At 41.8% G+C, this 13,377-nt stretch overlaps 1 protein-coding gene across 2 annotated transcripts in view; it reads left to right on the forward strand.

Moving 5' to 3' along the window:
- The window catches only part of ARHGEF28 (Rho guanine nucleotide exchange factor 28), a 143,415-nt gene that overhangs the window by 10,800 nt on the left and 119,238 nt on the right, over positions 1–13,377 (forward strand). For both annotated transcript variants that reach the window (XM_035099489.2, XM_060280226.1), the window contains exon 2: positions 3,072–3,115. In XM_035099489.2, the coding sequence (XP_034955380.2) occupies positions 3,083–3,115 (33 nt within the window). In that variant the 5' untranslated portion in view covers positions 3,072–3,082. The remainder of the gene's footprint in view (positions 1–3,071; positions 3,116–13,377) is intronic.

Consider the following 13,377-nt stretch of genomic DNA (forward strand, 5'->3'; position numbering starts at 1 on the left):
CTGCAGCAGTCTGAAAATTTTCTTTTTTTAAAAAAATCCTCAACTGTGGTGAAATGGCGTTGTATTTCTATTTAAATTATAGTATTTTTTTAAAAAAATATGCACCTATAAAGCAGCACATGAAAAATTTATGCAAATTATGCAAATCTTTTCGGCTTTTTTTTTTGGTGAGGCACTTCTCTTTTGGGCAGTGTTTATAAGAGGCTACCATAATACGGTAGAAGGGAACCCAGCACTCAATATATTTGGAGGTGATCAAAGCAGAGGCATGGCACATGCTTGGGAATGCTTGGGTGATATTTAATGATAGAGCTATACAGAGTAGACCCAATGAAGTTAATGCACATGGCAACGCTAGGTTCATTAATGTCAGTGGGTCTACTTTAAGTAGGACTTTACTGAATACCACCCTTTGTTCTGCGACTTTTGAGTTCTGCACAGCATTCGTGGTCTGTTTGCTGCAACTATGTTAATTGGGCAGCTGCTACTTCTGTTTGCTAGCTTGACAATGCCCTCAAGGTGAAAAGAAAGTTTGCTCTGGGCTTCCTCCACCCTATGTGGAGCTTACTTCTGGGTACATAAGTAATGCAATGTGTGAATCGGTCCTTATTAGCCCTTTGTAGCATTCTAGCTGGGGCTGATGGCAGTTGTAGTAACAAAACAAAAAAAATCTGGAGGGCAACAATTTGTGAATACTGCCTTATAGAAACAAGGAATTAGTCATAGAAACAAAGAATCAGTTTTGTTTTGTTGCAGTGGAAACGGCACAGGTAGATTTGCATCCACAAGAGAAGAAATGTTTAAACAATTTCTGACTCATTGATGCCACATGGTATGAAATAATAGACTGTGCAAAACAGAAGCATATTTATTTTGGAAAATGTTCAACTTGACTAACAAATCCATTTCTGAATGAAGGTGACCTCCTTTAGGGCAGACTTTTTGTTTCAGGTCCAATTTTTGTTCCTTTTGGTGAGAGTGTTTTGCTTAGCACATTTATCAGCTAAATGATAAATCATTCCAAATTTTGTTTCCACACCCAACCTGAACTAATTTCAAATGAAATATTTTTGAGGCTGCCCACTGTGGCTGTGATGGGAGAAGGAAGGCAAACTGTTCCACGACTTAATAACTGTTTATTTTTGCCGAGTGGGTAGATTGAGTTACTCAGTATTGAAAACTCAGTGTTGCAGTCAACAGGTCTACACATCCTGGAAATGCTACTCCCTGCCATTAGGTGAGGAGCTTCAGATTGCTTTCCATTGCTTTCTGAACATTTGCAACTCAGGAATTACTCACAAGTAAATGCTCAGCTTGTGGGACTCGACAACTTGTAAGTAGTAGTTGTAAGTAGATTAGCTCCTGGAATAGAGTAGTATGGCAGGCTGGAAATCTTAGAATCATAGAATTGTATCACTGGAAGGGACTCTAGGTGTCATCTAGTCCAACCCCCTGCAATGCAGGAATCACAACTGAAGCATCCCTGACAGCCTTGCAACATCTGCTTTAAAGTTTCCAGTGAAAAAGGTTTTCTGTAAGCTGATCCTGGCAAGCAAGAAGCTTGTGGTCTAGTCCAATATCTCTCTTGGGGAAAGAGTCTAAAGAAACAGACCCCCTTCCTTGAATGAAATCAATTGTATGGGGATCTGCTTTGCAGATCAACATTAGGAAAGAACTCTAGGCAGCTTGTTATTTGAAGCAGGAGGTTCCTACTTCGGCCTAACTGTGAGTAGAATTACTTACAAATAGGGAGAAGGGAGAAAAGTACGCCTACCTAATGTGAACTTTCCAAAACAATATGCGAATCTTCGAAATTCAATACTGTACTTATTTGAATTTTACAATGCAGTTATCCTGTTGAGTAATGTTTACAAAACTGGATATACTGGATTAGTGTGTGTTTAATATAGGTATGTTACTGAAAGTAGCATACAAAACTGCATCACATTAGGGTAAATTGTTTTGCAAATATGTGTATATTAGACAAAATCGCACACAATGGTGGTTATATTAGGAGAAAGTCACACTACAATGCTGATGGATTTTCACGAGGACTTAAAAAAAATATCACAAACAGACGTGGAAATATGGAGAAAAATGAAGAAGTGACAGATTCAACCATTCCTACTTGCAAACAACCACCCTGGTTTGCTGTTTGAAGTGTGAAGCTTGCTGGGGGCGGTATAAGAGTTTGTGCAAAATGATGGGGGAGGCAGCAGGCAAAATGACAGAGTATGTTGCGATAATTGCTGAAGAACTGCCGACTTCTCTCAGCTTATTTTAAACCGTAACTTCAGAGCAATAGTTTACTCAAAATATGTTCACTTAATCTATTGATAAAAGCGAGCACCCCTATCAAAAATATGGTCAATTCCTTTTTAAAAAATGCAACGTAATTTATGTGAATGAACACCAATGGATAATTATGACAGGTGAAAAATGTATGGCATTATTAACTGAATAATTTTAAACCAATTGAGCATACTTTTCACCTGTGGTACAGAAAACAAGAGTGAAATAATATGGATCCCTGGATTTTTTTAACCACATTTACTAAAAGTATCCTATCTGCTCAGTTGGTTAGAGCATGGTGCTGATCATGTCAATGCTGCAGGTCTGAACCCCATATGTGACAGCTGCCTATTCCTGCATTGCAGGGGGTTGGACTGGATGATCCTCAGAGTCCCCTCCAATGCTACAATTCTATGATTCTGAGCTACAGATAACAATATACAGAGCTGAAATAAGCCAAGGTTCAGGTTTATAGTAAATAATCTCATGGAAACTGAAGCAAATATATATTGATGCTCTGCAAATGCATTTAAATTTTTTAAAAAAACTGGTGTAACTTCTCCCCTATAATTCTACTTTTGTACCTGCCATGTTCCCTTGGCTATGGAGAAATGCACAAGGAGGAGTGGCTTTTGCAGATGCTAGGAAATGGCTTGCTTGGAAAGCAATTCAGGTGCCATGGTGATAGGCTGAGTGTTAGATTCAGAACAATGCGCAGAATAGTGTCGATGCCTTGAATTAAAGTGTGTGATAATTACTTTGGTTTCCTCTGTTTGTAGATGCTGCAACGATGGAATTGAGCTGCACTGAAGTACCTCTTTATGTAAGTTCCAATGTGTTAGGCTTCTGCCCTAAAAGGTCCTTTTGTTTTCAGTAAGGTCTTACTGAGAAGCAGTGTGAATGAAGCAGAAATTATGTTCCCTGCTTGACAGAGGCTTTAAGCCGTTGAATGCTACTATCTCATTTGAGCTGGTGTAGCAGTAGCACCTTTCATGCATATTGGGGCACGTGTTTCTGAAGTAGCTTTGAAATAGTTTTCACATTCTGGCATAAATATTACAGCACTTTTCTATCCTTTCAGCTGGCAGAATTTGGAATGGATATTCTAACTGTGGCAGGAAAATAGCCTCCCTGGTTTTAGAAGATAAACATTTCCATTGTGGTTGTTTTTCCTTCTTCTTTCTCCTGTCAAAATAGTTCTATATGTCATGCTAGTGACAAGTAAAGGGTATTGTGACTGAGGTTGGCATACAATTGTTGAACGTACAGGCCTTGTTCAGACGTAAGGGGAAACCATGGTTTCTCCGTACAATATGGGGCAGCCACTGTGATGACAAAACCAAATGTTGCTGTGCTACAGTTCCCATTAGCCTGATGGGAGTTGGAATCCAACAACATCCAGAAACACCACCATGGAACAAGCCATGGAAAGGCTTGAGATTCTGCACTCTCATCTTGTTTCTACTCTTCTTTTAGGTACCAGAAGTGGAGACTGGAAGTTTCTGCGCCCAGTTTAAGCTAAACCCAGTTTCCCATAGTAGTGTTCAAATTCTGGGAACTTTGGTTTGTTTAAACTGTAATTTATTATACAGACCAGGATTGGAAACCATGGTTTGACTGGGGTTTGTTCTCACTAACTAGAACAGGGATGGGAAGCCTGTGGTCCTTAGTCCAATTTTATGCACACCTCAGCTCAATTTCAGGAGGGGACAGAAGGAAGGTGGTGCTGGTGGGAAAGCCAGAATGGATGGAGCAATGGAAAAAGAGGCAGTAAAACCTTTCTAAAGAGCTATCCGTATTATTATTACACAACTGCTTTGATTAATAGTTTTGGGTTTTAATGCATTTTTTCAGTTTAGTTTGCCGGTGGTTTTTTGTTTGCTTTCAGTAGGGCTCTTGCTGACTTAAAACCACCTTACAGTACAACACTATGCATTCTTACACAGAAGTAAGTCTGACTGATTCAATGTGATTTGCTCCTTAGTTAGTTTGCATAGGATTATAGCCTTTCAAAGCAATCATAACTACAGTATAGGAAGCCAGCTTAACAAAGACTGGCCTAATTTACCCCTATTGCAAACTCCATTGAGGAGCCTCTGGGAGGGGCTACTGCTGGTTGAGCTGGTGGGTGGTGTGGGCCTGAGTTTTGAGGATTGTGCCCTAGGTCACATGACTGAGATGAACAGGTTTTGGAATAGGGGCAAGTCTCTCCCTGTCCCTTCCTGGAATGCTCCCTTTCTTGGGACTTTCACTGGCATAACTTATGCTGGTTTAAGTTTTGTTGCTTGAGCCTATGTCCCTTACACACTTTGTGCTCTCATGTGTTGGCCTGAATGCTGGAATATGGCTTTAAAACAAAAGAAATAAAAAAATTAAATGCTATAAATAAACCATTCTCTAAAAATTTTCAAAAACGATATCATGGCTTTATGATTGTAGGCATCCTGGTTTATTATGAGCAGGTGCACACAGAGAATATCAGCCACAATTGTCCCACTGAGGAAACGGCAAAAAGTTGTGCCAAGGCTGGCCCATCGCTGGCTTCTAAAGCAGTATATAAACCACTTGGGAGTTCCTTCCATTAGAGAAACTCCTGCCTTATTAGTGTGCCTTTCATGGGATACACAATCAGACCTGTATTTAAATTAGGCACTGAGAGTAGTTCCTTTGTTTGTTCTCATGGAATAGATTTCTGACCTGTTGTGTTTGGTTGAAATTCTATACATTTGGGTTTCTGAGGACTACAAAGTGTCACGATATTTTTCTAAGACAGATGATGAAAACGTTCTTTTACCTGAATTTCCATCCTTTTTGTAAAGTGGGATAGAATCCACATAACTTCGAAAAAAATTGATACTTTCGAACCAGATGCAGACAGGACTTCAGATTTGATTTTTTCAGAGGAGGCAGATCATTTCAGGTGAGGCTGATTCTTTTTGTTGACTTACTGCACTAGGAAGAAATTGACCTAAACATAACTCTATGTCAGATGAGTCAATAAAAATATTGTCTTGAAAGCTAGCAAGATGGAAGTCAAAGGAAAATTGTTGAGTTCAGTGTTTTAAGTTGAGGACTGTGTTGAATGTGGAGTGCACAGGTTTTGAGTCAGCTTCAGCCTTAAATAAACATCATTTTATGAGGTCTGAAGGAGATTATCTGCAACAGACTGGTGTCATAGATTGACAGTGTTTGAGGTGAATAGTTAAGACAACAAAATATTTTTATAAAAGCCAATAACTTCATCATGAAAAACTGATGCTTTTTATTTTTATAACTGTTATGCTTATTGAGGTAGTCAAATTCTGATTTTGTTGTTGTCACTATAGAACTACTGTATTTTCCTGAAATCATGTAATTGCAGTGGGCACAATCCACCATGCAGGCAGAGGTTCCCGATAGGACTATATCTACACCTACAAACGTTCATGGATATGTGTGTCATGGAAGCAGTGTGATGGGAGAGAGAAGAAGCAAGGGTCTAAGGAAGGGATAGCTAACAACCGTTTAGGACTACAACTCCCAACATTCCTGGCCATTGGTTACACTGGCTGGGGCTGAAAGTAGTTGTAGTCCAAAAGAGCTGGAGGACACCAGTCTAAGGTCTGTGCACAGACCCTTCATATCCTTATCCATCCCTCTCCCTGCATTGGAGAACAATTAATTTGTAAGGCATGGAAAGGGAGGGATATGGAAGGCATGCATCCATTGTGTAGCCTTTATTGTGTGTGTGTGTGTGTGTGTGTGTGTGTGTGTGTGTGTGAGAGAGAGAGAGAGAGAGAGAGAGAGAGAGAGAGAGAGAGAACAACCAGGCTCCATTGGATCCCTCCATCTGCAGGCTGCAGCCACAGTGCAAGTGGATTATTGAATCAAAGATATAATTAAATGGAGTTGCTTATGCATCACATATCATGCTGTTAATTGTGGCTCAGGAGAGACAGTACTATTTGTTGCAATCTAATTAACCCAGAGACACATATAACCATCTCTTTGGTATTGAATTCATCATAGCTTTCCACCTCCCCTTCAAGCTGTGTGGCAAATTGCTCATGGCTGGTTCTCATCATTCCCTGATATAGCATGGTGGTGGGCAAAGGAAGAAAGGAAGTTGTGCTTTCCCACTGGCCATATGGAAGAATCTGAGTGCATGGAACAGGTTTTCCCAATTGTGGTGTAAATAAACACAGTACTGAGCTCATAGGAACAGACGAAGCTGGTCAAACTACTTGTTCATCTAGCTCAGTATTGTTTACTGCAGGGATGGGGAGCCTGTGGACCTCCAAAGGTTGTTGGACTTCAGGTTCCATCAGGCTCTGCCTGCATAGTAAATGACCAAGGATGATGGGAGCTGTAATTCAGCAGCATCTTGAGGGTCACTGGTTCCCTATTCTGCTTCTTGGCACTTGGAGCTAAAGCACTCCTCAGAAGTTGAACTTCATACTGAGTCCCTGTTGGAGGAGTGTGTTTTACCCTGGATAAAATCACACTGAGCCTCTGAGAAAGTAAGAAATCTACATTTATTTACTAGAAAGGCAAGGTTGATAGGAAAGTTCCTGGTTGTATCTAACTGAGGTGGAGATTCCTGGAGCTATGCTTTCTCTTGCATCTCAGCAGCAGAGACACACAAAATGTCTCCTCTCCCAAGGTGAGGATGAAAATGGAAGTAGAAAATGAGGTCGGTAAGAGTATCAGGGTGAAAGATACCCTGATAATGAGGGTGAACGAGGGGAGCGCAAAATATGGTCTGAAGCTCAACATCAAAAAAACTAAGATCATGGCCACTGGTCCCATCACCTCCTGGCAAATAGAAGGGGAAGAAATGGAGGCAGTGAGAGATTTTACTTTCTTGGGTTCCATGATCACTGCAGATGGTGACAGCAGTCACGAAATTAAAAGACACCTGCTTCTTGGGAGAAAAGCAATGACAAACCTAGACAGCATCTTAAAAAGCAGAGACATCACCTTGCCGACAAAGGTCCGTATAGTTAAAGCTATGGTTTTGCCAGTAGTGATGTATGGAAGTGAGAGCTGGACCATAAAGAAGGCTGATCGCCAAAGAATTGATGCTTTTGAATTATGGTGTTGGAGGAGACTCTTGAGAGTCCCATGGACTGCAAGAAGATCAAACCTATCCATTCTGAAGGAAATCAGCCCTGAGTGCTCACTGGAAGGACAGATCCTGAAGCTGAGGCTCCAATACTTTGGCCACCTCATGAGAAGAGAAGAATCCTTGGAAAAGACCCTGATGTTGGGAAAGATTGAGGGCACTAGGAGAAGGGGACGACAGAGGACGAGATGGTTGGACAGTGTTCTTGAAGCTACGAACATGAGTCTGACCAAACTGCGGGAGGCAGTGGAAGACAGGAGTGCCTGGCGTGCTCTGGTCCATGGGGTCATGAAGAGTCGGACACGACTAAACGACTAAACGACTAAACAACAACAACAAGAGTATCAGTTTAGCACCTCATGGAAGATCAGCACTGGCTAAGTCAGAAAGGACAGTCTAGGAAACTTGGAGGTTTCTTTTTTCCCCTCTTCTGCTCTTTCCCATGCAGACACATCAGTGTCCAGTACAAACTGAGTTGTACCCCAACACTTCCATACCACTCTGACTGTCACCAGCTGCCTAGAATCTTGTAGATTACCTGCTGCTACCTCTTTTAGCTGGAGATGCCAATGACTGACCCACTAGCTCTACAATGGAGCTCTGGTCCCTCCCCAAGGTCCGTCATTTAAAAGAGTCAATTGGCATCGTAAGAGTGATGAGAAACCTAATACAGTGGAACCTCGGTTTATGAACACCTCGGTTTATGAATTTTCGGTTTATGAACTCCGCGGACCCATCTGGAACGGATTAATTCATTTTCCATTACTTTCAATGGGAAAGTTTGCTTCAGTTTATGAACGCTTCAGTTTATGAACAGACTTCCGGAACCAATTACACCCATGCTTCAGTTTATGAACACTTCAGTTTAAGTACTCTGCGGACCCGTCTGGAACGGATTAATCCACTTTCCATTACTTTCAATGGGAAAGTTTGCTTCAGTTTATGAACGCTTACTCCGCGGACCATCTGGAACGGATTAATTCACTTTCCATTACTTTCAATGGGAAAGTTCGCTTCAGTTTATGAACGCTTCAGTTTATGAACAGACTTCCGGAACCAATTGTGTTCATAAACCGAGGTACCACTGTATACGGTAGTTTTTCAAATCTCTTTAAGACAAGAGGAGTACAGTCAAACCTCGGCTCCTGAACGGCTCAGTTTTTGGAACGTTTCGGTTCCCGAACGCTGAAAACCCGGAAGTAAATGCTCTGGTTTTCGAACATTTTTCGGAAGCTGAATGTCCGACGTGGCTTCCACTGAGTGCAGGAAACTCTTGCAACCAATTGGAAGCTGCAATTTGGTTGTCAAACATTTTGGAAGCTGAACAGGCTTCTGGAACGGATTATGTTTGACAACCGAGGTTTGACTGTAATGAAAGAGCCTTGGGCCATCTCTGGCCTTTCCACACAGATCAGACATCCCAGTGGGTAAGCACCATAGCTGCCAAGTATCCCGTATCCGCCGGGAAAACCTCTTTTTTCTTACCGTTTCCCGGCGGTCTCCCGTTTAGGTTAAAATCCCGGTATTGTCCCTTAAATCGGCTTCGGCCCGGCGGCCATTTTTCTGGTGCCACTTTGCCCTTCTATGGGCACCAGAAAATGGCGGCGCCGGCGCCGGAAGTCGCTTTTACGTGTTTCCGGTCATGCACGGAAGCAACTTTAAGCGCCGCCGCCGCCATTTTCTGGTGCCCATAGAAGGGCGAAGCGCCACCGGAAGTTGCGTCACGCAACTTCTGGTCATGCGCGCGCTGCCGATCCCGGATCTTTACGTCCGGAACTTGGCAGGTATGGTAAGCACAAGCCCTTGGGCATGCTTGAATCCCAACGCCAACCTGCTATTATGTAAAATGCCTATTATGTAAGAGGACTTGCACTGCATTTAGCAACGATGACCTTGTTTTAGAAACAGCAGCACCCCATTTTAAGCTCTCTTAAACTATTTCTGCAAGGATTTGGATAAAATTTGGCCCAGGGTTGGGGAGGTCATTTGAATGCTGGGCCTTACAGGAGAGGAGAGGAGAGGAGCTGGAGGCAGAAAAAGACCACCAGTGTATTCCACTGAGAGATTTCTGTTATATACTGTAAATAGGGAACTGGCACCATAGACAGGCCTTAATATGAGTTAAGGCTGATGTAAACCCTATAATCACTTACCAGTGACAGATGGATGCAAACACCGACGACATTTCAGTGTGCTGTGTCCAAGACCTGGAATTTATGAATAATAAAGGAGGGTTCTTAAGAGCATAAGAGGAGCCTACTGGATTGCAACCAGCGGCTCATCTAGTCCAGCATCCTGTTCTCACAGTGGCCAACCAGATCCCTATGGGACGCCTGCAAGATGGACATGAGTGCAGCAGCCAGTGTGGTGTAGTGGTTAAGAGCAGTAGACTCGTAATCTGGGGAACAGGGTTCATGTCTCCGCTCCTCCACATGCAGTTGCTGGGTGACCTTGGGCTAGTCGCACATCTTTGAAGTCTCTCAGCCCCATTCACCTCACAGAGTGTTTGTTGTGGGGGAGGAAGGGAAAGGAGAATGTTAGCCGCTTTGAGACTCCTTTGGGAAGTGATAAAGCGGTATATCAAATCCAAACTACTACTACTACTACTACTACTCCTCTTCTTCTTCTTCTTCTTCTTCTTCTTCTTCTTCTTCTTCTTCTTCTTCTTCTTCTTCTTCTTCTTCTTCTTCTTCTTCTTCTTCTTCTCCTCTCTGTTCACCAGCACTTCCCAGCAGCTGGTATCCAGAGGCACGTTGCATCTGACAGTGAAGGTAGGACTTAGCCATCATGGCTAGAAGCTGTCAGTAGCCTTGTCCTCCATGAATTTGCCCAAACCTCATTTAAAGCCATTCAAGTTGGTAGGTACCACCACCTCATGTGAGAGCAAATTGTGTAGTTTAACCGAGTGCTGTGTGAAGAAGCACTTTTTAAAATCTGTTCTGAGCCCATGCAAAGTGCTTTTCCTTAACTACGGAGTGACTGCAGCTCAGCCTACACATTTGGAATTGGGAAGGTTTTGTGTTCATCTCACACCATGTTAGATTTTAATTCTCAAGCTCAGTCATGAGCACTGGCACACATTTCAGAGAATGCAGCTGGCCTTTTCAGAATAATGTTAAACTTTCATGGAACAAATGTTAGCAGCTCCTGTCCACTGGGCAGCCATTCTTGCTCCAGCCCTATTGAAATGATTGTGAGTTGTACGAATTCTAAAGAGTGCCCTGGCACTCCCAAGAGGTGTGAGTTTTTAGTGTGGACTGGTTAAGCCCTGTATCATTGCTAGCAGCAAGCCGGCTTATCAGGCAGTGGGAAATGTGTGAGCTAGTTTTAGAAAGGTTATTTTATCAGATGACAATATGCATTTATTCTACAATGACAAAGGCACACATTTATTTTAGCGAACTATTTCTTGATATGCCTAATCTGTTTTCCCCCCTCCTGTACTTGTACAGGCATTGTGAAGTTCTTTTGATCCTTTTGTACTTGGCAGATAACTTACCTACCTTGTTGGTTTTGGTTGGCAAATTAGAATTGTAACTATATTCTTATCAGAGCATTTGTACAGTTCAGTCATGGAGTTGTCAAACTTCACTTGGACTTTTCATTTGATCCCTCTGTTCTAGTTTACGCAGAGTTCTTTTGTGGTGTGGCAGTTATTACTGCACTATTCCCCCCCCTTTTTTTGCTTTTTATGAAGATCCTAATGAACATGTAGAAATACAGATCTTAAATTGCAGAAAACCAACATGTATTGCAGTTCATTTATTAGACTCTTCTTATATGCACCCGGACTAAGTTTTATAATCAGTTTCAAACCCTAAGGTTTCTGTCAGTCCTCAGCTATACATGTTAGGGAGAAATGTGTCTGAAGTGGTCTTTAGTTCTCCTTATTGTCAGCTGGTAAGGTGGGAAATTAGTAGGCCTGGTCTCTGTCACCCCTCTCTAGTTAGTTCTAACAAAATAAAAAAATTTTTTTTCTTCCAGTAGCACCTTAGAGACCAACTAAATTTGTTATTGATATGAGCTTTCGTGTGCATGCACACTTCTTTAGATACTTCAGATATGCATGCACAACACGAAAGCTCATAGCAATAACAAACTTAGTTGGTCTCTAAGGTGCTACTGGAAGGAATTTTTTTATTTTGTTTCGACCAACACGGCTACCTACCTGTAACTAGTTAGTTCTAGTTACTATAAGTTGACCCACCTTTTTGGCAAGAGTGTCATATGTCAATACCATATTATTACCGGTACTATATTCAACTATTCACTATACTTCATAAGATATATATGAGCCCAGTGTGTAGTGGTTAGAGTGTCAGACTGTGACCTGGGAGACCAGGGTACCATAGCTGTCAAGTTCTCCCTTTTTAAAAGGGAAATTCCCTTATGCTGAATAGGCTTCCTCGTGAGAAAAGGGAAAACTTGACAGCTAGGGGTACAAATATTGAGTCAGACACGAAGCTCACTGGGTGATCTTGGGATGTGGGATAGTCGTGGTCTCTTGGCCTAACCTACCTCACAGGGTTGTTGTGAAGATAAAAAGGAAGCCATATATGCCGTCTTGAGCTCCTTTGAAGAAAGGTGGGGTATAGATGTAACAAACAAACAAACAAACAAAAATTGGGACATGCAGCTCTCCATATCTGAATGATAAGTGGACTCTTCCCTATGAAAGTTTGTGCTGAAAGGAATTAGGTGTTAAGTGTTGTGGCAGTTAAAGCATTGAATGGTTTTGCCTTCTCCTTGTGACTCTTTAGGCTTGGCTTGGTAGTGTTTTCTTCATCACCACCTCATTTAGGTCATGGTTGTTTCAATACCTGCTTAGGTTTGCTGTATCAAATTTCACTCTATTCATACAAGTAGTCACATGGCTTTCCTTAAACAAAACATGAGCAAATGTTCCCGTAGGCTCTAATCTTCCCATGTATTGACTCACAATTGTAAATTAGATGCATTTTGGTTTTAATTCTTTTCTTTGTTTTATTCTTCCTTCTCCGTGATATTTACAGGCTGCATGGTTGCTACTTGATTTGGGTTACTAAACTCCCACTCCTTCCTTCTTTTATTTCACGTCTTTGATGGTTCAGGTTTTTCTACTCTTGCTCGTAGCAACTGCTGGGCTTATTAAATTGTTCATTGATTAGTCTACATATGTACCGCATGCACACAATTGCAACAGTTAATTATTTTTAAAGTATCACTAAAGGCAATAAAAGCAACCAGTTAAAACCAATTTCAACATGTTTACAAATCAGCTTATGGGCAAAAGGTGCATTTCAGTAACAACGTCCTGCTGGCAAAAGGGCTTTGGAGATGGGGCTTTCAAGGCATCAGTTAGCACAAAATTCTAGAGCCTGGGAGCAACCACTGAGAAGGCCCTATTCTGGATTCCTGCTGTAAGTTGTTAGGGCAAACAGAAGAGTCTCCTCCAAGGAATTTAAAACCTGGGCAGGCTCATACAGAAGTGTGGTGTCTTTCAGATAATCTGGTCCTGTTCTCTTTGTATTCTCCATTTCCTCCCAGGAGCTGATGCTAGTGTTTGTGGCCTCCTTGCTTTTGTCATCACAACAACCCTGTGAGGAGGGTTAGGCAATGAGATAGCGACTTGCTCAAGGCTGCTCACATTCATGGTTGCGTGTTTATTTGAAGCTGTCTCCTAAGTCCTAGCTCAACACTAATAAGTCAACCATACAGATGTCTTACCATAGCAGTTTAGGTAACTATAGGTAACTCTAAGCTAGTGTGTGTTTTATTTGCTAATCCTGCATAGCTCTTATTTGAAGGAAATGTCCTTTATTCTATAGCAACAGAGATCCATAGAGAAGACAGTGCAGTTCCATAGTAATGTTTGCTAAATTTTGATCTGGCAGAGCACACAGCCCTCGCTTGAGCAAAAGGGGGTAGGTATTAGCTTTTAAACATGTCAGGCAAATATGACAGTATCGAATACTGAAAGATTTTGCCCATCTGTTGTTAAG

Source organism: Zootoca vivipara, chromosome 11, assembly GCF_963506605.1.
Source record: "Zootoca vivipara chromosome 11, rZooViv1.1, whole genome shotgun sequence".
In the NCBI taxonomy this organism is placed as follows: Eukaryota; Metazoa; Chordata; class Lepidosauria; order Squamata; family Lacertidae; genus Zootoca; species Zootoca vivipara.